At 43.8% G+C, this 27,067-nt stretch overlaps 1 protein-coding gene across 3 annotated transcripts in view; it reads right to left on the bottom strand.

The window, feature by feature from the left end:
* Nucleotides 1–24,427, bottom strand: part of LRP6 (LDL receptor related protein 6) — a 143,060-nt gene extending 118,633 nt beyond the window's left edge. For all 3 annotated transcript variants that reach the window (XM_064142295.1, XM_064142297.1, XM_064142296.1), the window contains exons 1-2: nt 23,873–24,427; nt 6,301–6,694 (exon numbers count right to left, since the gene is read on the bottom strand). In XM_064142295.1, the coding sequence (XP_063998365.1) occupies nt 6,301–6,694; nt 23,873–23,927 (449 nt within the window). In that variant the 5' untranslated portion in view covers nt 23,928–24,427. The remainder of the gene's footprint in view (nt 1–6,300; nt 6,695–23,872) is intronic.
* Between the last annotated feature and the right edge of the window lie 2,640 nt (nt 24,428–27,067).

Raw genomic sequence — 27,067 nt, 5'->3', positions numbered from 1 at the left:
AGTATGCAGAATGAACAATATATCAAATAAGTTTCTGCTGTAAATTAATATGGCCCCTTTGAGTTCCTCTTAATGGTTATTAAAACACTGTCTTAGGATTATTTGAATTTGTAAAAGTGTGTGAACAAGCATTTTTTAATTAACATCTAGCTAGTAAAACTCATCAGAAGTCTAAAAATCATGACTTGAAAAATCACTTGCCTTGTGTTCAGTTCAAAATATTGTTAGTGAAAACTTGTTTGCTCACAGTTTAGGTTTTTATTAAATGCAACAGGTCTTCACAGTCTAGACTTAGATGCTAAGTTATAATTGTAGGGCCTGAAAATGCAGATAAAACAGAAGCATGCCTGAAGACTCATCACCAGAAGTTATTCACACAGACCAGAAATTACTACCTCAGTTTAAATATTTAGTTCTAACTTATTAAACAAACATTGCATGCAAAACTCTGAAGTACACATTAATACTTTACAGTGAGTTGCATAAAGTTTACCAATTCTGATCACCCCTATCAGGGCAGCACTGAAGCATGTGTTAAGAGACAGGCCAAATCATCCTCTTAACTCTTACTATCAATAGACCATCATTTAACTCGCTGCATTCACAGGCCTCACTGAACAGGACCAAAAGTGAAGATATGAAGTGGCAAAAAGCTACTGAACTCTGAGTTTTAAAGAACTCTACGTCTTCTAGGTCCTGCTAGCCTCTTAACAGGGAAGCTGGCAGAAGGAGAAAGCACAGCTCTAATAGCAGCCAGTCCACGGTCTTGTTTTCTAGCTCAAGCACCAAGTGAGGGAGTTAGAAACGAAAATCAAAGGCTATTTTCAGACTTGCTTGCAGCTGAAGGAATACGCAACTAGAATATCTGAATCTGTAAGAACAATGTTTGTCCTGCACAAATCAATTCTGTGCATTCCAGTTTGATTACTAACAAGCCAATTCCCTCCAATCTCCTTCTGCAAAAAGAAAATGAGGTAGAATGTCTGAAAACTGAAGAAAATATGTTAGTGAAAATGTTCCTCTGTGTTTCTAGCAACCTCCAGCAGTAGGGTGAGGATAGGCAGTCAATAGCAGTAACATCTAAAACCAGCACAGCAAGATTTACAAGAGAGGTCACCTCTCCAAGCCTTCACTCTTTTAAATATGTGGGTTTCTGGTTACTTTCTGGTTACCTCCCTTCACCTCCTCCTTCAGATGAGAAGAGAGGAGGAGAAAGGAATTATCATTTTAAGCTGTGCAGTAAAACATCACCTTTAAAATTTTAGCTTCTAGCCACATGGAAACATCCTAGCATTGGACTGGAAAACAGATCACATGAATCATACATGACAGATCTCAAATAAATCTTGCAAAGTTTTGTGAAAGAACCTTTCAAAATGAACAGGCTATCAAAACAAAACAAAAAAGCCCCCAAAACTCTAGAGTTAAACTCCAGTGCTATTACAGTAAGTGAATATTTCCAGAAGCCACAAATACCTTCACAAGACCAACAGCCAATGCCCATACACTTTATATTTCAAAAGCAGAGGGAGCAGAAGACGGCACTCCAGACACCATGCTAACCTCTTGCAGGATGAAGCACTGCTTTGCATGCTGGTAAGTTTTGAATCATGCAGCATAATCCCGGTCTAGGCAATCTTTCATTTGTAGTCTCCCATGCCTACAGACGTGGGTCACCTGACAGTCCCTGTGCTACGATCACCAAGCTCCTAGCAAGGCAGGTATTGCATTTTAGATCTTTAAAGAGTTACGAACAGTTCAAGTGCCAGGCCACTCTGTGCAGTAATACTGCAATCTTCTGTGTTAGTGTCACCAAAAAATATCTTTTGGATTGTCTAATATCCTAGCTGTTACCACAATTTAGTGATGTACTTGCAACCAACATCATCTTCTGATCAGAGCCTCCTGAGGTGAAGAAAGACTAAATACACCTTAGAAATCTATGTACCATCACCACAGCAGTCTGCAGATTTCATATCAGTTAAACACTTGTGTGGAAATCAGCTAGACAACCTTACAATTAACTCCTTACTGCGCAGCACATGATTAACCTGTGCTATAAGACAGTGCTGGCAGAAGAACAGCATTTCAGCCAGAAGTAGCCGACTCAAAGGAGAGGTGACATCAAGCAAGAGAGGCTACCTAGCAAAGCCTTCAGTTATTCACATTATTTGGGTAATTTGCACCTAAGGTATTATTTTATATAATGCTAACTTGAATGCAGTCCAAAAAACTCCTCTTCATTTGAATGGTGAATTTACAAATCAATTCTTTGGATTTTTTTAATTCATTTTTCCCCCAAATCAGAGACACTGTAATTATTATTAGAGCTGCCCATTTTCCTTTCCTTGTACTGTTGTACGACCCCTACCACTCAGCAACACCTACTACCAGTTCCCACGAATGCTTTGTTACAATGTGCTGATGAAGGGCCCATACAACCGCCTTTGTGCTTGCCATGATCAGACACAAGTTCCCAACTCTTCAAAGAAAGAAAACAAGAAGATCCATAAAGAATGAACGTATGTATTCCCTGCAAAGGCTAGCATGAAAAAAAATGATAAGAGAAAAACCTTCTGAGGGAGGGCTATGTGTTAAATCTGAAGATCTTCCCCAAGGCACAAATTATTTTACCCAGAAATCAACTTCAGCTGTTGTAAAGAGTGTTGTACCTCTTTGTACTGATTCCATTCATTAACTGAAAATCTTTACAACCTGAAAGCTTTACCAGAGTTTAACAATTAAGGTATCTCTGTAGAGTCACTTGATTTAAAACATGTCCTGAAAAGTAAGCAATTAGTCAGCACTTGTAGGAGGCACTTAAAATTCTCTTTGTGTTGAACAATACATTTGGAAGTGAGAAAAGCCAGTTCACTTTGCCGGTGCTTCTTAAGAAGAGAGTTGTCGACTTGTAATTTAGGGGGAACTGTAACAACCATAATGAAGCCTCTTCGCAGAAGACCAAAGGGCAGCAGAAATCCAAAAAAATAGCAAGAAATAGCAGTACAAATACACAACACTGCATTTCAAAGCACTACTTGCTCAAGAATATTAATTGTATTTTATTTTTGTTGCTTCTTGAGTGATGAAGCAGGAAAATAACTTTTCCACTTCCTCAACTTTCATGAGCCTAAAGCTGATGCTTTCCTGCACTTGGTAATCTAAAGCACACGAACTTCCCCTGGCAAAAAGTCAACATCGAAGTGCCAGAACACATTCCCAGCTGCTAATCTTATTAACCAGGTCTTGTGTTTTACAGAGCTTAGATATGAACAGTTTCAGAGAGGATGTCTAGGATGAAGAAGACATCCTGAAAGTACCCTGAAAGCCCCTAGTTCACTTCAGAAGAAAGCTGAACAAACACCTCATTCCCTTCCTCTTCACCTCACATTCCTTCTCCTCTCTCCTGGTACACACACAGTACTTTATTAAGACAACTAAAACGGTGTACTGTACAAACATGTGAAACGACAAGAACAAATCTCAAAATGAACATAGGAGTGATCAGTAAGAGCCCAGATATTTTAGATTCTGATGGCTTCCCAGACAAAAATACCAGAGTAAAAATTAAATTTGTCTGCTGTGTCTCAGGTACCAGCTGCAAAATATTTTCCATTAGCAAAGGTATTGCACTTCTCATTACTGCTAACAGACAAAGGACGTAAGTGGTTCCTGCTCCAGTATTTGACAAACAGCTAAGGGATGGGTTTGGCAGTATGTGCTAGTTTGAAGCAGGCTAGAATGTTTTGGTAAGAAAAATTAGACCATAGGCTGTGAAAAAGGAAAACAATGGTGATGTCTCCTTCCCTCAGAGCCTAGCTGAAGAGGAATGTAAACATTAGATAACACTCTCACCTTTTGTCTTCACTTTCTGGCTGGGCTCTGGCTGAGCTGCATCTCCCTAACCTCTCCTGCCACTCACTTTTGCTTCTTAACCTCTTGGCTGAACCTCTATTCTTCCTTAGGACTGGGGTAAGGTTGAGAGGGGCAGGGGGAAGGTGCAGGGGTGGTTGAGAGCCCCTCCTGGGGACTCAGGTTTCTGGGAGGGGAGTTGTGCTTCTGTATTACTTTTACTTGGTATATTTCTGTATATAACTGTATATATTGTAAATATCTGCTTGTATATTGTGCTAGCTGTAAATAAATAGCTTCATTTATATTCCCAGAGCCCGGCTGAGTCTAGTGGGTTGCTTCTAAAGTGGGGGGGGCCAGGGTAACATCCAAACCACCACATATTTTTATTTGGCACCCCACGTTGGGAGGCTTTTTCACAGCCTATGGTCTAGTTTTTCTTACCAAAACAATCTAGCCTGCTTCAAACTAGCACACAATAGTAACAACGTTATTTTTAATCACCTCTACTGCTGCTGTAACGTGCTTTGAAAGAGCCCAATCGTATTCCTCTGAATTAGCACAACAGCAGTAAGTAGTGACCATTGAGTATCCTATAGCAGATAAACTGATCAAATAAAACCAGGGTTGGTCAAACATTTTATTTTTTCCACATGGCACATAGACAATAAAATGCATTATTGAAGAAAACCTACTTGAGCTAGCTCACGCTGCCCTTTACACATCAATGTAGTACTCGTGTTCTCAGTAACACACACATGTAATAAATGTGTATGTACAAACACAGAAGAGGAGAGTAATTTGGCACTTGAATCACCTTGATCATAAAATACTTGATGTACACTACTTTAGATCGACTACACTGGACAAATAAACGCCAACGAAAAATTGGACTTGTGGGTAATGATAACCTTAGTGCAAATTTTGTCTCTAAATTTCTCTTCATGAATTGCAAGAGGTTATAAAACCATATCTGGAATACTCATCAACTGAATGCAACAGGAGATGGATTAGACTGCAGGAAAACGAGAGGGATTTTGCTTTTCCAAGTTTCAAATTTTATTAACTGTTCCTAGATCCCTCTACGGCTCACTCCTGCCACTGTCTGCCAGGCAACAGTGTGAAAAGACATTAACAGGACTAAAAGCCTAAAAATGGAATGCAGAGAAACAAGCATACAGGAACAGACTGGGGATTGACATTTTATTTTAATTCACATCCCAGTGCTGACATCACCCTTCCACCTACACTTCAAGCTCTGGACACCATTCTGAGATGTAACCAGATTTACTGCAAACGTCTCTCACACAACTCCATCCAAGAACTACAGTTTTCACAAAGGCAGTATGGTAGGACAGAAAATGGGTACATTACCATATTGCCTTCCTGAAGCACCCCTGCTACAAGGACAGGCTGAGATAGCTGGGGTTGTTCAGCATGGAGAAGACTCTGCAGGGACCCGAGAGCTGCCTTCAATACCTGAAAGGACCCTACAGGAAGGCTACAGAGGAACTTTTCATAAGGGTGTCCAGAGACAGGACATGGGGGAATGGTTTGAAGCTGAAGGAGAGCAGTTAGGCTGGATCTTAGAAAGAAGTTCTGCAGTACAAGGGTGGTGTGACTCAGGAATAGGTTACCCAGGAAAGTTGTAGGTGCATCGTCTGTGGCTGTGTTGAAGGCCAGGTTAGATGAGGCCTTGAGCAGCCAAGTCCCCTGCCTATGGTGGGGAGGTTGGAGTAGTTCTAAGGTCCCATTCTATGATTCTGTGATAACGTCAATAATTTACATAACATCACCAAGTACACCACTGAATTTAGAATTTCTGGCAACCATGCTTTGTTCCAGGATCAGAACACTGTAAGTCAAGTGCTGGGGCTCAAATTAAGGCTAAGAATAACTGGTCCTTTTCCTTCAAGGATGGGGAGAGGAACCCTTCTGTAACTGTTCTGGTGAAGTGCTCTTGTCTCCATTTGTTATTAATCCAATGTATTGATTTCTTGCATTTCTGCTGCTGATGCAGTAAAGTGCAAATATCAATAATGAACAAATCATGAACCAGTTCCATTACTTGCTTTACACTGCAGGCAGGCACAAGCCCAGCCACAGCCACCAGCAGGCCTTCTGAGCAGACTGCGTTAGGTTTTCTGCTAGAACTCCATTTCTGCTCACTTTCTGTACTACTGCCAAATAGGTTTCTAGTGCTTTTTACAAGGTCTGATGATTTCTAGTCGGTCACAAACCAACACGAACACAATTTCAGAAGTGCAACAAATTATTTTCAGACCACACTAACAGAAAGAGAAGCAAACAATGCAAAATGGCTTAGGCTAACTTTGATAACAATGCCACCACTTATTTAAAATCATTCAAACAAACAAGAAGTAGCAACAATTTTACTATTTGTAATTATTTTACTTTACTTAATATCTGTAATTATTTCAGACTCACCCTCTTGCAGGATCTAAGGCAATCGCTCTGGGCTGATCCAATTCTTGCCAAAATAAAACTTTTCTCAGTGATCCATCTAAGTTAGAAACTTCAATTCGATTTGTTTCCGAATCTGTCCAGTATAATTTCTCTCCCAGCCAGTCACATGCCAGCCCATCAGGTGACAGAAGTCCAGAAATGACCACATTTTGTACGTTCCCAGATTTATTGAACTCTGTTCGTTTAATGGCTTCTTCGCTGACATCACTCCAGTATATCAACCCCTTAACAAACACGAAGTCCACTGCTGCTGCATCCTCCAAGCCCCCCACAATCACCGTGGCGTTCTCCTTCCCGTTGGCAGCATCTACCAGCCGCAGATCCCGTCGGTTTGCATACAGCAACAGCGGGGAAGCTTGAAATGGGAGAAAGAAAAGGGGGGGGGGGGAAACAGGCAAACAGATTAACACCACTCATAGTAAGTGTAACTTGCACTACACAATGGTGTTTCAGGTCACAACTGCGAATTTAAGACATTTTAAACCAATAAACGACCAGGTGACATTTTGACATTTGACTGAAAAGTACCATCTCACAGCCTTTGTGTTACAAAGTGCTACAACTCAAGATGGTAACTTCATAACAGGCAGCTTATTATTCTAGGCTGTGTGTTATTAAAATAACATTACAGAAGAAGGGAGATAAGAAAATGGGATTGGAAGTGCTCAAATGACACTGTTTATAGAGAAGGATGCTTAAATAAAAATCTGGAAGACCAGGGTAAAACAGTCTTGGTGCTGGCCCACTTGAGCTAAGTTTCTTTCTTTTTCCTTTCTCTTTTTTCTAGAATTTAGTCATATGCACCCCACTTCTACAAAAACATCATTCATGTCAAGCTATCAAAGCCACCTCCTGATACTCTATGAAATTACAGATCTTGGATATACCTATAAAACAAAATACATTGCACAGAGGGAGATGAATGTTGGTTTAGAGAGCTCAAGTCAGTACTAGGAGGCAGGGAAAAAAGTAAATCTGAAGGACTAGACAACATTGAGTTCTTTCACACTCAACTCTACCACTTCTGATTAGTTCTCCAACACAAAGCCTTTCTTTTAGATGCTTGATTTGCTTACTCTAGCAGTTTGCACAGTCTGTACGCTTTTCATACACAACACCCAAAATGTCTAGTGAAAAGTAGTGACCACGAAAGCAGTCTTTTAAATGTGATGTTTCTTTAATCATTCTTAATTACAAGCTAGAGGTAACACTATGAAAATTCCAGCCTCATTCCTATTTCAACAAGATATTAAGAAAAATACTTGGCTTGTGTAAAGATGATAATCAGAGCCTTTTCAATTCACTATCAGAAAATATTTCTGCACTTTTCCTGCGTTCACTTAGGCAAGGCAGCAATAGAGCTGTACAGCACAAGGCAGTTGCACACTATGATTGGCATACTAAGTGCTCCTCTACCTGTCACCACACAGACTGAGCAAAAATCCTGCAAATTTGCTCATCAGACAAGGTGGGGAGCTTTAAACTTTTAGAAGGATATATATATACTAACCAAAGGGTTTGCATTTATAGCACCCAAAATGAGTACAAAACAACACTGTCATAAGCTACACTGCCAGAAAAGATGCAGTTCTTGGTACAAGAAACTCACACTGAATTGCTAACAGAGCCTTCAGGAAATCCAAAGTCCAGTTTCCAAGTTCAGACTACTCCTCTTGTTGCCACAAAACTCCATCAATCAATCAATCACATTGCCACATGTGCAGTGGGACAAGTTGGAGGAAAGAAAAAAAATCCTTAATCTACTTCCACACAACAGGTTTTTACAATATATGGAAGCTTTTCTTTCTTTCTGGTTGTTGTGGTTTTGGGGTTTGTTTTGTTCCTTGATCGTTTTTTTAAACCTGAATTGTTTAGGTTGTCATCCTCATTTTAGAAACATGGAAATCAATTTATGACAATCATTAGATACAAAGTTTTCCATATGGATAAGGAAGGGAAGGCTTGTTGGGTTTAATAATGCTAAATTTGTATTCTCCCCTCCAAAAAGCAAGTTCTTATCGTGCAGCAAAGCATTCAGTTCAAAGATTACATTTCTATGGAGAAGAAGTAGACTTCTTTAAATTAGAAAGCAGACTCTTTATATGAAGTATGCTTACAACCCCACTTTGCTATCTTCTTCTCTTCCTTGAATAATTTCTCACTCTCTAAAAATGTAACATTAACCACAGTAGTTTCTTAAAGTGCAAGTTGCTTATGGCCACTGTATATTTCAGGAACAAATAAAAGTGTTCCATAAACTCCAATAGATTTACAATCAGCCCCTCTATTTTCTGAACCCTGCATAGAATTCTAGCTTGACAAATCTCTTCAATAGTCACCCCAATGTCATCTAGTGCACAATAGGAAAGAGTGCAGCCGACTGGCAGAGCTCTCTCTAATCAGACAGCATGCCCAGCACTGGAAAAAAGGTAAATCCAGGCACAAATCAGTACCGGCTCCATTATTATGAGCAACACAGAGCAAGAGTACCCATGCATTGAGTTGGAACGCAAGGCATGTCAAGTGTAATCACCAAGGCCTGAAGGCACTGCTAAGCCTAACACAACCAAGCGGCACAGGTCATTCACTCCTTGCTGGAGCTCAGAGCTGGCTGAGGAAGGTCTGGAGAAAATCTCCTTGTCATCAATGATAGATGTTATTTCAATGATAACTCAGAAGAAACACAGCTACACTTACGATGCAAAGCTTAACACAGACTGATTTGAAGCTGCTTGTTAACACATTCTGCAGTGCTGGCAGATTAAGACATGAAGCTTTGTCATTTGTTGTGACATTCTGCATGAAACATCCATCACCAAAAAGCAGGTTTGTTCCCTCAACGTTCTTCAATCCTTACCAGGAAACATGAAGGCTTCAATATCCTATAAAACCCAACTACTGAAGCTGGCAGCACTTAGTATGATCTTTGCCATTATTTTGACTCAAACAGCAATGCCAAATGGAAAATTATGTCAGAAGATCCCACTCTGCTCAACATAAATCACTGTAAAAGAAGCCAGGACATTGAAAAGATGGGTTTCTCAAATAAACCAGTTAGCAACTGTACTAACAACCTAAGGGCAGAAGTCTAGGAAAAACTCTTTTTAAAGCTAGGCAACTATTTTGCAGTTTCAGTTATAAGAGGGCAAAGAAATACACCACCAGTTATTAAGAAGATAAGCTCTTTAAATGTTTCTATTTGCCTTTCTCTGGACATCATAAAAATACATATTTTAATTGCAAGCAAACAAAAAAATATACAGAAGCACGCATTCTTCAAAGAAAAAACATCCATGCTGGAAATCAACAACTGGAAGAGTAGCAAATGTTATCATATCCTCTAACACCTGAGAGGCTTGCCTGGGGTTTATTTTTCTAATTAAAGAAAGATACACAACACAGTAAAAGTTATGCTTAGTTAGAAAGTGAGGTTTTGGGGTTTGTTTTTTCTTTTTAATACACCAGCAGAAACATGTCTGTTTGGAGAACACAAGAGTTAGAAACACCCCAAGTTTTAACACTTTTGACTGCAACAAAAACAATTCCCATCATAAGAAACGCTCTTGTTACTGAGACTTAATTGCTTCCTAACTCCAAATTTTCACCCTTCTCTAAGTTTGCCACATTCAGTATTAACATCCAGACACTGCATTCTTTTGTCCCACTTTTACCAGTGCAATCCTGCATCAGCATCCTCTTCCTCACCACCCAACTCCAGTTCTTGTGCCAAATACTTCTCTTCTCTGCAACTCCTGTCTCGCTCCCTAGCATACTGAAGGTTGCTAATCAAGGTACTTCAGCGTGGTTTCCCTAACCCTTCCTTACTGAAGTCTTGCTTTGTACGTCTGATTTGCGAGCTTTAAAATGCTGCAGCACACAGAACGCAAAGTGATGAATCAACTTAAGAAGGTTACACAGAATCACAAAAACATTGAGGTGGGAAAAGACCCTCAGGATCACTAAGTCCAACCAATAACCCTAACTCCACAAGGTTCACCCCTAAACCATACCCCCAAACATCACATCCAAATGACATTTAAACACATCCAGGACTGGTGACTCATCCACCTCCATAGGCAGCCCATTCCAATGTCTGATCACTTTACCAGCTAAAAATGTTTTTCCATTTTTTTTGGTGCTTAAGTGGCAACTTAAAGCTGTCAGAATTTTGTATTTATTTTTTTTAACTAGTCCTGAGGCCTTTTCCACAAGCTCCTGCTTGCTCCCCTTCCACTTTCAATCCATGATATCTCTGTGCGCCACAAGGTCCGTGTTACCTTCAACATGCTCGTTTTCTTTCACTGATGTAGAATCCAGCCTAGTTAGAGCAATTATCATAGTCTTATTTTCCTGAAACCGTTCTTTCTCATGCCCAACCCCCAGCAAGACTGTTATGCTCAGTCACTCAGCTAGGGGCCCCTTCCCAAGGTGATTCAAGGCATTACATCAGTGATAGGTTTGACTGGGTTAGTGAGTTGAATCAGCTCAAGAAGTGGACCAGCAAACTCCAAAACTAATATAAGGTAGGGAGCTGGGAGAGCAGTTCTCCACATTCCACTGGTAGCTTGCTAGATCTGCTTGAGATGCAACTGCAGCCACATCCTTTCTCCTCAGCTCTACTCTCAGCTGTCAGATCCCAACCTCTCTTTTGCATTAGCACTGGCACTCATCCCATACCATGTCAAGACAACACAGGCAGCTTAATCAGCAGAATGATACCAAGAGCCCCTATTCCACCTTTGCTGTGGAGAACTGCCTCCTCTATGAACATCCTTGTTTTCACAAATATACTTGCAGCAAGCAACCAGTACTAGTAAACAAGCATGAGGCAGTCCAAGCTTATCAGAATGGACCTTTTCCCTCCTTTTTTCCCATTTATCTAATTATATTCCACATGTAAAGCCATCTGAGAGCTGTTCAGACAGTAACTCAAAAGGTCACAGAAACCGTCAAGGCTTGCAATGTAACCACATCAGTGCAAGAGCAGACACCAAGCAGGAACAACAGCACTTGAGATTCTGCACTAAGCTTCTACCCTTACTTTTGCAGGCTTTTGGCCATATGGGAGCTGTAGAGACCAAGACACTCTGCAGGACTAGCTGGTATAGAGGCCTGCTGAATAATAGGAAAAATTTTATCTTAAAGTGCTAGAGGGATGGAAGCAAGTGAAGGACAGGACAGGGCAGGAAAGGGAGTACAGGGAAGGACAGAATATGAAGTGGAGGCACAAAAAGCCAAGAGACATGGTAGAGTATAGCAAAAGCACACACAACAGAAGTACACCACAAACTGCATCTTATCACAGGCAAAGAACTTTCTGAATGGCAAACATTGTCCATCAAATCATGCTCCTGGCACCAAGAGACATACAGCCAGCAGCTGATGATTTCCAAATCATCACAGCATGCCTCTTCTCACTGTTGCATAGCATACTCACAATAGTCCTCTGGCCATCTTTCCATTATCTTGACTCTCCTACTCTGAACTTTTTTCCACTGCGCTCTCCTGAGGATAAACTACGCTACTTTATCAGTTGACATCTTCACTTTATATGTTGAGCCTGTCTTGCTGACAGGAACCTAGGATGAGCAGCTGTTGTGGAGGGGAAAATTAACTGGTGCAAGAGGATATTCTATAAAAATATATGTTATTAATTTTAATATTCTGAACTCTTGCCATGCCCAACCACTGAATATTAATATTTGTTCTTACATAGTTATGGAAGACATTCTAGGAATAACATCAAACAGTAACTTGTTAATAATTAGCAAACATTCAAACAATAAACAGAGAATATTTCCCTGCGGCCAAATGCCGCTTGGGGTCAATACGCCGTTTGCCCAGTAGATGGGCCCAAGCTCTTTCTGCTCTATGGCAGAAGGCAGTAGAGAATTACAGAGGTATTAAAGCATTTACTCACAAATTCTTATTAATTATCAATCACCCTCTGGGGCTACATCACAGTCTATACAAGTGTCCAATCTTCAGGGAACTGTGCCCACGGACATCAAGGCTGGAATCCTCCCGACTTCAGGGGAAAGGACCTTCAGGTGCAGAAGGAGTATGATGTTGTGCTGACCACACAGGCTGATCGTGTGCAGACAATCCAGGGTCTGCTCCTGGTAACTCACAGCAGTGGAGTCTACCAGGTAGTGATAAAGCAGCAGCCATGCAATAGGGTGCATGGCTGCACAGGAGACTGGGCTCCATAGAGAAAACAGCAGCAAGCAGTGAAGCAAGAGCAAGCAAGAAGGCATTAGAGTGAACACTGCACGTGAGCAATGCAGGTGAGCACGTTGGTTACCTGTGTACCCCTATTTATCAAATGTGGGCTGAGATTAATGGCCCCTTGGCCACCAGAATGACCAATCAGCTTGGCAATTAACCAAAGCATACGACAATAGGTCAGGGCCACAGGCCTGGCCCTCCCAAATATGGGGATAGATCGGGCATTGCACCCGGTGGGCAATGGGCTTACACAACTGCATTATACAACCTGGGTCCTGGGCAAGCCAGACTTCTTGGTGCCAGGTCTGCTGTGTTTCTTTGATAGGTAAACAAGTATAAGCTTATTTTGGGCCTATATGCCCACCACGACAGCAGTGAGCTATGCTCCCAGTTTAGACATCTACTTTCAGCTGCATTGCTCCGTAACATCACCACCTTCTTCTGTTAACCTACTGCTTACAAGAAGGGAGCCACAATGTGACAAGAAAATAAATGTGCCCTGGAAGAAACACAGTACACTTTCCCTGGCCAGCAGTAGACTCTGGAAAGCACAGGCTCCTATGGATGTGTGACCAAGTGGTACCATGACCCACATTCATGTCAGCAGAACCCTAACATTACACTTCCCCTTTCCTCAGGCATCCTCATAACCTTCCTTCAGGACCTTCCCAGTTTCTCCAGTATGTGTCAGAAGAACACACAGTGCTGCAGATGAAGTCATACCAGTTCTACAGACACTGGCAATACTTCCCTAGTTCTCCTGAAAACAGCCACATTTAAACTGACACAATATGTGCAACAAAAAAGTTAGCAAGCATACAGACTGCTGCAAAGCATCTCGAGTCTGCAAGGTATGCTTCTGACAGCTCGCCTGAGCACACACCTTTGCTCACGCAGAAGAAGAAACTTTGTTTGGCTCTACTGCACCAATTAGAGCCCCACATCCGAATAGGGAAGCTATTTTGCAATCCTAACCTGAAGCTGCATGACAGATAAGAGGACCTGACAGATAAGATGAGCAGATCGCACCGAAACAAAACTCGACCCTTCGCACCTTCTGGTGCTGTCATTTCCTACAGTACTGCTAACGGCAAGGAACCACACCCAAATCCTGTCACAGACCTCATGAAGCTGTTGAGACTGTGCAATGCTGAAGTGCCTCCACTGAAGTAGGATACCAAGACTGCACGGTACTACAATACACAATGCTGTGACAGAGGTAGCCCATTTCCCAAAGACTAAGAAGGCTGAAGGCTGTAAGATACACTTTGACCACCCTGGCAAGCTGAGATGGGAATGCTCCGAAGTTTGTTGCTACTGTGGAGCTACTGCACTTCGTTGTGTTCCCACCTGAACAGCACGTGTTCAGGGGTACACACAGAGTTAAGAATGGCCTGGGAGTGTCTGCACTTAATCACTCTTGCCTGCTCACTCGCCTCCCTAGTTGGAGAACCCATGCTGGCTGACACCAAGTAGAAACAGCTCTGGCCAAAGGGTTTCAAGCATATCAGTAATGCCAAGTAGACCAGAAAGATCCACACTCTGAGCAGCAGCATGCTGGTTTAGCTTCAAATTAATGCTTTTTCCACACAAAGAGAAGCAACGAGCTACTTTCGGGAATTTATCTGAGCTGGTATGTCTAGTACTTAAAAAATATTTCTTAAGTCTGTTGGTTTCATCAGGTAAAAATCAAAGCACCTTTATTTCTTTATTCTGTTTTGTGTGTTTGAGGATGTTTAGATTTTTGAAGCAGCACCATGAAAATGTTACAAAACACAAACACAAAATTTAGCATAAAAGACCCCAAGTGGAGGGCAGAACGACACATAAAACAGAGAAAGTTTCCAGTACTGATAAATACACCACAGAAGTGACAGCCATCAGCTGGGACACCATAGTGGAACTGATTTAGGATGGAGGGAGCAGGATGGGGAGCAGCAGTACTGCCTGGAAGGCTTACTGCATTTTCATCTCCACTTCTCTGCAATTCTCCAACAAAGAACATATCAGCTAGGCAAGGATTTCTTTGTGGCACACATGCTAGACCAAGCTTGGTGAATGGCATCTTTGTCAGTTCATCCAGCACAAGACTGACAATAAAACAAACCAGGTTGCCAGCTGGTAAAACAATTGCACTGGGTTTGTTTCTGCAGTAGTTAAAAAACCCCACACTTTCCTCAAGACAAGACAGTATCAACAGGTTTGCAAAAATATGAAGGATTCACACTGAACTAGGAAAGAGTTTCAGGAAAATGTAAAGAAAATACCCACAATACAACCTTAAAACAACTTCCATCATAAAACTGTCAAGGCTGGAAGGAACCTCAAGAATCGTCTAGTTCCAACCACCCTGCCATGGGCAGGGACACCTCACACTAGATCAGGTTACTCAGAGCCACATCCAGCCTGGCCTTAAAAACTTCAAGGAATGAGGTTTCTACCACCTCCCTGGGCAACCTGTTCTAGTGTGTCACCACCCTCATGCTGAAGAACTTCCTCCTAACATCCAATCTGAATCTACCCACTTCTAGTTTTGCTCCACTGCCCCCAGTCCTATCACAACTGGACACCCTAAAAACTCTGTCACCAGCTTTCTCGTAGGCCCCCTTCAGATACTGGAAGGCCACAATAAGGTCTCCTCAGAGCCTTCTCTTCTCCAGACTGAACAGCCCCAGCTCTCTCAGTCTGTCTCCATAGGAGAGGTGCTCCAGCCCACTGATCATCAGCCCAATGGGAAAAGAGTTCTCAAACAAAATCCATACCTTTTGTGGTCAAATTCTTAAGATTACTAAATTTACTAAAGATTAAATAAATAAAAACACAGGTTAAAGGGAACAGTTAGGAACTGTGTTTTAAGAAGGAAAGATGTGCACATACCTCAAGAACTTTGAAAATTATGACACATTTGATTGATTTTTTAACATAGTTGGGGCTACATGGCTGATTTTATTGTTTAACACTCAAAATTGTTCACATCACAGCATCACTGTTGTCAACTCTTCAACAGGCTTCCACTAGATGAACTTAAGTGGGACAAAATCCAAACAAAAACACACACATTCAGGATCCCTTCAAAATGGTAACTTAGTCTTTTCCATCTTGATTACGATTCGTTTATGGTAACCCAAAAGAAAAACAAAGCAATCTATGAACAGAAACCCATCAATTAGGATTTTTTTCCTTATGAATGTTATGATTACCTGCTACATAAAGGTTTAACTGCTGAGCCCTGTGCTAGTTTGAAGCAAGCTAGAATGTTTTGGTAACAGAACTAGATAACGGGCAGTGAAATGAAAAACAATTGTGTCTACTTCTCTCACAGTCACGCTGAGAACTTTGGGAAGAAGAAAGACTTTTTCTCCATTTTTATTTCTCACTCTTGCTTTTGCCTTAGACCTGGTCACATCTCATTAACCCTGCTCCTACTAACCTTGCTCCCTAACCTCTTGGCTGCACCTCTTTTCTTCCTGAGAACTGGGGTAAGGTTGAGAGGGCCGGGGGGAGGTGTTGGGGTGGTTTGAGAGCCCCTCCTGGGGACTCAGGTTTCTGGGAGGGGAGTTGTGCTTCTGTATTGTTTATCCTTTGTATATTTCTGTATATAATTGTATATAACTGTATATATTGTAAATAGCTGCTTGTAAATTCTGCTAGCTGTAAATAAATTGCTTCATCTATATTCCCAGGGTCCGTCTGAGTTAGCTGGGGCAAATTCAAAAGTGTGGGGGGGAGGGGTAACCCCCAAACCATCACAAGCCCCAATTAACTTTCTGAGTTGGCAGAACACCAGTGCATTTTCTAAATGGCCACAATAAGAGTCACTACCAGGTTTGCATATTTCTACTCTTCTATTATTCCTAATATCCCTACTCTATTAATCCCTGTGTGGATGAGATGATTCAGAGATTTTCAAAGTGTTACCATTTTGATTAAAACATTATGAATACAAGAGTTTTACTCACTACTTTGAAAGAACAACAAAGGGGGGAAAGTCTGAATTTCTACTCCACCTTACTAATCTGTTACCTTACATGTTCCTTTAGCTTTCAGAATGCAAGCAAATACATCAGTCACGTTCTAGAAGCCTGAACTCTGAACTCTTTGACAACAGAGTAGAATGCTAAATAATGAGGAGTTCTGGAGGTATAAACAAATGTTTCTTTAAAAAAACGAAACCAAAGCATTGTGAACTGTTTTTCTTCTGCAAACCCTGTGGGGAGGGAAGGGGAAGAGTAAGAGGAAAAATACAAGGAGAAAATTAACATTTTGGTATCAGAGACGGAAAACAATTTTTGATGAATCAAAATTATATAGCTAGTTGACTAAGATTTTCCATCTCAAATCTGACATCAAGAGCTCACACATGGCCTTCATAAACACAATTAAAACTATAATCCCATTTCTACCACATTAATTATATCATGAGGGAGTAATTCTATTTAGGTAATGTGATCCTGTAACAAGATACTTTAAAAATCCGTATGGATGCTGCCATTTTCCATGTCTGTTTATATTAAAAACATCTCCTTATTGTTCTTTCTGTATAAATAATGAAGTTCCAAAAGCATTCCATCTTTTAAACTGACATGCTTCTTTCTCCAAAGAGTTTACAACATTTTGCAAAGGAAACAAAGTATTACTCACTAAATCATTGCTTCTTTGAAACTGCACTTCAAATGGCATGTTCTCAAAAGTGCATTACAGAGGATATGGAAAAAAAGTATTACAGGATTCCCATTCCATTCAGGGACTGCTAGATTTGACTCAGTTTCAAAACTGGTAGAGAACTGTGCCAGTGACACTGACAGAGAAAGATTCATAGCACAGCCCCCCTCACAAAGAGACAAAACCCCCACTCTGTTTTCATGACCATTTCATAGGATAACAAATGGAAAAGGAGGAAGTGACAAGCTCACTTCTACTGTAAGCACCATCACCATGTTCACACTGTTTTGTCCACCTTGAGAAGAGTCAAGCATGCTCACATTGCCAATCTTTTGTCATAAATACTTATAAACTACAATATCTAGAGAGCTTACTGAGAGCTCTCTCTGTCAGCTTGCCTGCCAAATAGATAAACAGGAAAAAGTTACTTAACAGCCAGTGTGTCAATACCGAGCATTTATGTACAATCCATGATGCCACAGAAGCATGACACAGCTTCTTTGTTCAGAGCACCGTGTGTTCTGTAAGTTTGCAAGCAGTCTGAAACTACACAAGTGAAGCAGAAGTTGGGAAAAAAAAAAAAAATCAAGGTTATTATCAGAGAATGCATTTCTTCCACTGAACAGCAATTACTGTCCAAAAGAGCCATCACTACAAAATGCTTGGCACAGAACAAGTCAAAGTTCTCACTGATTGTTCATTCTAAACCTGAAGCCCACATACCAACAATTGCCCTTGGTTCAAGGGCTCAACTTTTAAGTGGGCAATGCCAGCTGCTTACTATGGATGTGAGTAGACCATCCCAGAAGTGTGTAAGCCAACTGTACTCCCCCATGTCTTTCTAAGCAACGTGTATCTCTTACAAGTAAAAGTCCATCTGTGGGGAATTCCTCATTGACATAAACTCTGCTTCACTGGCAACAACTGCCTTCACTAGGAGTGCCCCTCAGGGGTCAGTGCTGGGCCTCATCCTCTTTAACATCTTCATAGATGATCTGGATGAGGGCATGGAGTCAGTCATCAGCAAGTTTGCAGATGACACCAAGCTGGGAGCAGATGTGGCTGGGTTGGAGGGCAGAAGGGCTCTGCAGCGGGACCTTGACCGCCTGGACAGATGGGCAGAGTCCAATGGGATGGGGTTCAATAGCTCCAAGTGCAGGGTGCTGCACTTTGGCCACATCAACCTCATGCAGAGATACAGGCTGGGGTCGGAGTGGCTGGAGAGCGGCCAGACAGAGAGGGATCTGGGGGTGCTGATTGATACACTCCTGAACATGAGCCAGCAGTGTGCCTAGGTGGCCAAGAGAGCCAGTGGCATCCTGGCCTGCATCAGGAATGGTGTGGCCAGCAGAAGCAGGGAGGTCATTCTGCCCCTGTACTCTGCACTGGTTAGACCACACCTTGAGTACTGTGTTCAGTTCTGGGCCCCCCAGTTTAGGAGGGACATTGAGATGCTTGAGCGTGTCCAGAGAAGGGCGACGAGGCTGGTGAGAGGCCTTGAGCACAGCCCTACGAGGAGAGGCTGAGGGAGCTGGGATTGGTTAGCCTGGAGAAGAGGAGGCTCAGGGGTGACCTTATTGCTGTCTACAACTACCTGAGGGGTGGTTGTGGCCAGGAGGAGGTTGCTCTCTTCTCTCAGGTGGCCAGCACCAGAACAAGAGGACACAGCCTCAGGCTGCGCCAGGGGAAATTTAGGCTGGAGGTGAGGAGAAAGTTCTTCACTGAGAGAGTCATTGGACACTGGAATGGGATGCCCGGGGAGGTGGTGGAGTCGCTGTCCCTGGGGCTGTTCAAGGCAAGATTGGACGTGGCACTTGGTGCCATGGTCTAGCCTTGAGCTCTGTGGTAAAGGGTTGGACTTGATGATCTGTGAGGTCTTTTCCAACCTTGTTGATACTGTGATAAACTGCCTCCACATGCCATCAAAGTAGGTGACAGCAAAGAACCTCACCAGCCATGTGCAGTTTACTAACCTTAACCAAAACTCTTTTAGGTGAGTGGTCTGAGCTGTGGTAGTTTCCCACAGGAGAAATAGGAGAGGAGCTAGGCATGCTTCATGGCACAGCAAAGCCACCAGCTCAAACAGAAGCAGGAGCTTTGGTAACAACTGCATTTCTGGTGCCACTCAATAAAAACACCTATCCCTCCCTACAGTAAAAATTAGGGGACTCTTTTGAGGAAACCACTAACAAAGCAAACCAAATATTTTGCATTTCATAAGAAATTTCATAGGTTAAATATGTTGGGGACAAAGAATTGTCTTTAAGTCTGCAGACTGGCTGCCAGAGGAGATGAATGGTGACAAATGAGAAACTGAGATCTGTTTCTGGGTTTTTTTTTCCCCTACCCCATTCCCTCAGAAGGAAAAAAAAAAGTATTTGAGCTATAAAGTAGATCTTTTATTACTTGCACTGCAGTAGATCTTTTTCAAGATGGCACTTTTCAAGATGCGACATCACTATAAGGGTGGATTACAGATGTCAAAAGTAATCAGATCTTTTCCAGCTACCAAAGATAGAGAGTTTAAAAGGCTGCTATGCTCCAGATCCTGACCTATCTTCCTGCAAAAAGCTCCTCTACCCATTCTACAGCTTCTAGACAAATTCCTCCCTTACCCGGACCTCAGGCAATAGACATGTAATCAGTTAACTCAGGAAAAAGGAAACATGGTTAATGCCCTTCTCACCAGTATTGGTGCAAAACCTAAACAAAGCTTTATACCTGACTCTCTTTAAATAACTGCTGCTGAAAGAGACCAGACGCCCCACACTGGCATACAATTCTGACAAGATAAACCCAGCTTCATCCACACACCCAGAACTTCCCCATATCTTCAGTGCACCTTGCCAAAGATGCTGCTTCACCTTACCTCCAAGACACCGTAAAAACATTCCAGACTTTCCAAGTATCAACTTTTTCAGTTTTAGAGAGAAGGTAAAGCAATCTGATGATAAGTGAACTGTATCACAGAGATGCAATTGCAAAAACTATTAAAGTAATGGTGGATTTTGTAACACCTTAGATCACGCTAATTTCAGAGTGCTCTATAGAGAGATGAAAGAAGAAAACGCATTGAAAATCACAGCAGACAAAGGCACACTGATTTGTGAGGAATCATACAATGAAAAAACATGACTAGAATACAACTGATTGAAGCTTGCCTAAAGAAATGGACCATGATGATTAAAAAAAAATATTTTCCAAGTCTCATCCTCAAAGCCTAAGTATTGTACAATCCTAGGTGAAGAGATCCAAAATGTAGCTCCAGCTGAAATACCACACTTTGTCTCCAGTGTGGGTGCTTCTGAAGTCAAAAGCCTATTCCTTGTCCCTTTTTCTAACTTCTATTAGAAAAATATATGCAAACACCTTCAGTCACAGCATAGCAAGTCCTGAACACTATGCTCTTTTAAACTACATTACAAAAAAAGATAAAACCAAGCAAAGATTATGTTTATCAAACACAAATAATAGCAAATTAAAACCAAATGCAATATCAACAATATTAAAACAGTAAAAACAGACTAAACCAAACCCTCTTAAGAATGCCTCACAGGGTGGTAGTGTGTTAAAATATCCATCGCTAAACTACCTTTCTTCACTAACTGACCTTCAGCACAAAGACCTGCAACATTCAGGTGCACAAACATCACTTGTAAGACTCCAATTCAAGCAAGAGCCTTCTGCACTGTCTGCATGCTCAGGGTTTAAAACGAACACAAAGTAGCGATTGCATTCTGACTGGAGAGTTCTTTCTGCATGAAAATTAAGCCACAAATACTTGCAGAAGAAGAGCTATCACTTATTAAAAAGCTGAAATTGCAGTTCAACACTTCTCTGTAAGACCCCAACTGGTTTCACAGATGTCATGAAGAATATGACAAATCTGACATGCAGCAGCTCTATCTCACACCTCTAGGAATCAGCTTCAGTAAGCACGGCTGATGGTTAAAGAGAAGAAATCGCAATCCCCCAGGTCAAACCAAGGGTCAAGAGAGAACACTGTGACTGTTGCAAAAAACAAACTGTTTGCAACAGACTGTTGCAAAATCTTAGAATGATAGGGGTTGGAAGAGACCTCCAGAGATCATCGGGTCCAACCTCCCTGCCAAACTGGATCACCTAGGGCAGGCTACACAGGAACTTGTCCAGATTGGCTTTGAAAGCTTCCAGAGAAGGAGAAAAGTGACTCCTCTCCTCTAACAGTCAGAATATTTATAAAAATAAGAAAGAAAAAAAGCTAACCCCAAATGACAAAACCTCCACAGCAAGCTGCCGTATTAGAAATCCAAATATCTGCCCTGAAAATGTCAGCAGGATCTAGTTTATCACAGTCCTTGGATGACTTTGAAAGGTGCCTTGTCCTGTGCATCCATTTCTTGCTAGTCTAGTACTTAAAGTCATTAGTTTACGTGGCACTGAGCTTACGGTTACCAGTTTTGTTCCTTGCCAAATCCATGCATGTACCTACCATAAGTACCTCAGACTATCAGTTTCAGTTCAGCTGCTGTAAAGCTGAGTCCATAGGCTTTTTTCAAGTCAAACGGAACGGGGAGGCTAGTTTTGCAAGTAGGGAGGATGCTGCAATCCACAGACACTGTCACATTTTCTGCATCTCAGTCTCCAAAATTGTTGGCTTGGCATCCTTCACAGCACTGAATTCACAAAGCCAACAGTGAACTTCATAACTTTACCTCGACTTTCATGTATAAACTCATTTATACTCATGCTGACACTGCCTCTTCCTCTGCCTCATTAAGGAACTGCTGACACCTCTTCTGAACTCAACACACCTTATGTGAACCAATCCCACTCACATAGATGTTTTTTATTAGGGAGGATGCATGTGTTAAAATTTGATTTTTGTTTCTTCTGAGTTCAGCTGTTCCTGCTGTTTATCCAAAGGTAACAATCAACCAGTAAGAAAATTACCCTCACGTCACAAACAGAAGATTATGGCTTCAGGTAGATGATCAAACAGCAGGAGCACATGAGCATGAAAGAAGAAAAATGCTGTCCTCAGAAACAGACCAAAAGAACAGAAAACAAATGACTGTCTGGATGGCTTAGGAACTAAATGTTTTTTTCAGCGTGTCCTTTTAAACATCATCAGGCATACCAAAAAAATCAGTAAAAAGACGGGTCTCTATTTCAAGATTAACCTGAAGAAATGACAGTGAGGATATTATGTGACATTATATAGGCCAGTGATTTCCACTGTCTCCTAATCTGAACAGCAAGACAGTGCCAAACAAATGGTTTATTAAGAACTTGTATGATTGCTGCTTAGTGAAATGAACTTATGGGTAACAGTTTCTCCCTACACTCGAGACCCAACTCAACTTCTGAAAACTGGGATTTAGCCACCACAATAGGAGCATGAAACGTTACACAGCTCATGGAAATAAACATACTTGTATCTTTGGAAACAGGATACAATATGGCAAACAGATGCATAGGGAAAAAAACAAAATATGGAGGAAAGGAATTTTTTTTCTTTTCCAGATTACTAAGCAGCTGGAGATAAAGCAGTCACTTTGACCTAAACTACCTTTACTCTAAATAGCTTTGCTCACAGCACTGTTGAATAATTCTCTAAATCGAAGTGTGATTGATTAACTGTTAGTAATTAATCTCTGCCTTCATCAAGCATAAAAAATACTAGTAAACAGTAAAATGATAGATGTAAATACCACAGGTGATCTCTTCCTGGAAAGTCTGAATACTGATAAATAGTTACTGTAGTAAAGTTTACAACACTAAAACAATTTTGAAGCCCTCTCTTTTCTTGCCAGTTGTGCCCTATCACACAAGAAATTTTGTTGGAGAGGGAAACTAGAATAAAAATCTCAGCTACTTTAAGTGACATCCCCTTGTAAGGCATTCAACTGCCGACTGAAAACTGCACGAACATCCATGGCAGTTTCATCACAGAAGCACAAACTTCTCTGGAGTCCCAGCGCAAAGCCAGCACAGCTGAGAGGGAGCCTTCATTCCTTCCCTCCCAATCCCGCACGCTCACTTCGGGGGGTTTCAGTGAAACGCCAGGTCCCGGGCACTTTCCACCACTCTCCCCCCAACACCTCCCCGTTAAATACGTGAGCCTCCGCGCTCTCCCCCCTCGCAGCCGGCAGGATGAGATCGCACTCTCAGTGGGGATACGACAGGAGCCGAGTCCCAGCGGTATCAGACTGACACCAGCATGGCAGAGCTCCTGCCCTACGGTCAACTCTGGGGGTGCGGAGAAGCGGGGGGGAGGGGAGCAGAGGACGTGTACGGCTTATGAGAAGCGTGAAGTTTTTTACCTTCCATAAATTACATTTTTAAAAATGAAATAAAGGGAAAGAAAGGGGAAAAAAAAACCCAACCACAACTTGAAAACAACAATGGAGTGGCGAGCGAAGCGGCCGGTGTCCACTGGCAGGACGAGCTGCTCTCAAGCACGGCTGGGGCTGCCGGGCCGGGCCGGGACTCCTGGGAAGTTGCTCGGGAGCCCGGGTGGCCGCCGCGGCGGCTGGGCGAGAGCTGCCCCCGCGCCGGGCCCCGCGCCCTGCCGGCAGCCAGGCCTCTCCCCTCCCGCACGCCCAAACATGGCCCCTCGCCACCAACCCTGCAACTTTTCCCCCCTGCCCCTCCCGCTCACCTCTCATCAGGGAACAAAAACTGCAGGCAAGTAGGCTGCGCAGGACGGCCCCCATCTTCCTTCCCTCCTCGCTCTCACCGGCGGGGAGGCGGCGGCGAGGAGCAGCACCTCCACTGCCAGTTCATGCTTCCAAGCGGGCGGGGAAGGCGGCGGAGAAGGCGAGGGAGGAGGTGAATGCGGGGAAGGGCGGCCACGGGATTTTTTTTTCCCCCTCGCCGGCTCCTAACAGGCCACTTGCCCCACTATGCCGCCACGGGAGCTAGCGCTGCCCTCCATTCCGGCCGCTGCCGCCACACCACAACCACCTCAGCCGGTCCCCCACCCGCCCCTCCGCTGGCTCGTCCGGCCTTCGCCTGCACCGGGCGCGCACAGGCGCAGGGATATACTCCTCCTCCTCCTCCACCCCCGGCCCAGCCTCGCCTCCGCCTCCCCGCGCCGCGCCCGGCCGGCTCCTGGCTCCCGGAGCAGTGCCCGCCCCCCCGGCACCTCTGCCGTGAGGGAGGGAGCGGGCGGGCGGAGGGGCGGGGGCAGCCTCTCACAGGAGCGGTCTCGCACACGCGCCCGTCCGCCCCGTGCCTGACAAAAGCCCCGCGGAGTCTGCAGCGCGGTGGAGCCGGACGGCTGGCAAGGAAGTGAGCGGGTGGGCTCGTAGCATCCCCCGAGGTGCCCGCCTAGGGGTAGGGTGAGGAACGCGGCGGAGAACGGCCGCCTCTCTCGCATTCCAGCGGGACTACTTTCCTACCCTTTCCGTTGCCTGTGATACGAAGCGCGGAGCAACATCGGCTGGAGAGGGACGGAACTAGTTTCTGCCACAGAGCAGCTGCGGCCGTAGAGGGCAGCGGCACAAAGCTAGCGGCCGAGCGCGGTGCAGGTGCGAGCGGTGGGCGCTCGGTCGGGGCGTAGGGCGCCTCGGAGTCACCAGCTCCGTCGTGCGGCATTGCCTGTCATTCTGCTGGCTCTCCGGGAGGGACTCGTTTGCGCCTTCGAGGCGAGCTGCGGCGGTCCCTCGGGCCCGCGCTCAGACCAGCAGCAGGGGCACAGTGCCGGGTAAATCTTTATGGGTCTGGGCCGGCCCGACGATTGACTTAGAAACAAAACGGAGGGGAGAGCGGGAACCGGAGCAGAAGCGTGTCGCTGGAGAGGGAAACCAAAACAAACCAATATGGTAAAATGGCATTACAATTAATAACCTCATTGTGGAGGTTGGAGAGCTGTAACGTTGACCTGTCGCAGAGCGTTCCCTGTCCGCAGGGCTTGCTGCTTGCCTGATGGAGTGAGGAGTGATTTATTTCTCTTCATTTCTGGGAGTGACTTGGGGGTTTTGCCCAACCTAAACTAAATGTAGTGCCCAAGCTAAACTAAATGCAGTGAGCTGAGTTGGTACTGCTCGAAGCATAGGTGTACATGAAAACGAGTGACCACTGTGCTGTTTAAATAAAACTTACTTCCCCCCCCCACCCCCCATTTGTGTCTATGTCAGGACTCTTTTTTTGCTCTGAAGAAGTTATGATGTGCTCTATCTGGACTTCAGCAAGGCCTTTGACACTGTCCCCCACAGCAAACTGCTGCCTAAGCTGTCAGCCCAGGGCTTGGATGGCAACACTCTGTGCTGGGTTAGGAACTGGCTGGAGGGCCGGACCCAGAGAGTGGTGGTGAATGGTGCCACATCCAGCTGGTGGCTGTCACTAGTGGTGTCCCTCAGGGATCTGTGCTGGGCCCCATCCTCTTTAACATCTTCATAGATGATCTGGATGAGGGCATCGAGTCAGTCATCAGCAAGTTTGCAGATGACACTAAGCTGGGGGCAGATGTGATTGAGTTGGAAGGCAGAAGGGCTCTGCAGCGGGACCTTGACCGCCTGGACAGATGGGCAGAGTCCAAGGGGATGGCATTCAATAGCTCCAAGTGCAGGGTGCTGCACTTTGGCCACAACAACCCCATGCAGAGATACAGGCTGGGGTCGGAGTGGCTGGAGAGCAGCCAGACAGAGAGGGATTTGGGGGTGCTGATTGATACCCACCTGAACATGAGCCAGCAGTGTGCCCAGGTGGCCAAGAAAGCCAGTGGCATCCTGGCCTGCATCAGGAATGGTGTGGTCAGCAGGAGCAGGGAGGTCATTCTGCCCCTGTACTCTGCACTGGTCAGACCACACCTTGAGTATTGTGTTCAGTTCTGGGCCCCCCAGTTTAGGAGGGACGTTGAGATGCTTGAGCATGTCCAGAGAAGGGCGACGAGGCTGGTGAGAGGCCTCGAGCACAAGCCCTACGAGGAGAGGCTGAGGGAGCTGGGATTGGTTAGCCTGGAGAAGAGGAGGCTCAGGGGTGACCTTATTGCTGTCTACAACTACCTGAGGGGTGGTTGTGGCCAGGAGGAGGTTGCTCTCTTCTCTCAGGTGGCCAGCACCAGAACGAGAGGACACAGCCTCAGGCTGCGCATGGGGAAATTTAGGCTGGAGGTGAGGAGAAAGTTCTTCACTGAGAGAGTCATTGGACACTGGAATGGGCTGCCCGGGGAGGTGGTGGAGTCGCCGTCCCTGGGGCTGTTCAAGGCAAGGTTGGACGTGGCACTTGGTGCCATGGTGTAGCCTTGAGAATTGTGGTAAGGGGTTGGACTTGATGATCTGTGAGGTCTCTTCCAACCCTGATGATACTGTGATGATTTTGTAATATACTCTCACTTGAAAAAAAAACTTCTTGCCTTGCCTGTTCCCCACCACCACCATTCCTAGAAGTGATACAAAATGTAGCTTTCTTGCATTTCCTATAGATTAGAAAGTCTACTTTGGAATTCCTACAATGAATTTAAAGGGTTTTCACTAATTTCTGCCTCCCTCAGAGAGTGTGGCAGCTGGTTGGTAGGGTCATGGTCTAAGGGAGAACAATTCAAAGCAAAATTTGACATCCTTACATTCAGGGCTGTGTATAATTTTCAGGATTATTAGACACAGAAATGTTTGGTTTTGTATCTGCTGAACATACATTTCCATAGGTTTTTCTTGTGATTACAGTAGGAGACAACATCTGGGTCAGATTAAAGGCCTGGGCACTGTAGACTGACTCTTAACATAAGGCTCCTGGATTCGTATGATAATAATATCAGACTCGTCTTTAATGGGGAAAAAAAAAACAAAACCCCAGAGCGTTTTTATGAAGTCTATTTGCAACCTTCGAGGATGAAGAAAAAACCCCAAACATT

This window comes from Pogoniulus pusillus, chromosome 4 (genome assembly GCF_015220805.1).
Source record: "Pogoniulus pusillus isolate bPogPus1 chromosome 4, bPogPus1.pri, whole genome shotgun sequence".
NCBI lineage: Eukaryota > Metazoa > Chordata > Aves > Piciformes > Lybiidae > Pogoniulus > Pogoniulus pusillus.
The sequence above is the reverse complement of the archived record's forward strand: the minus strand, read 5'-3'. Positions and strand labels throughout refer to the sequence as shown.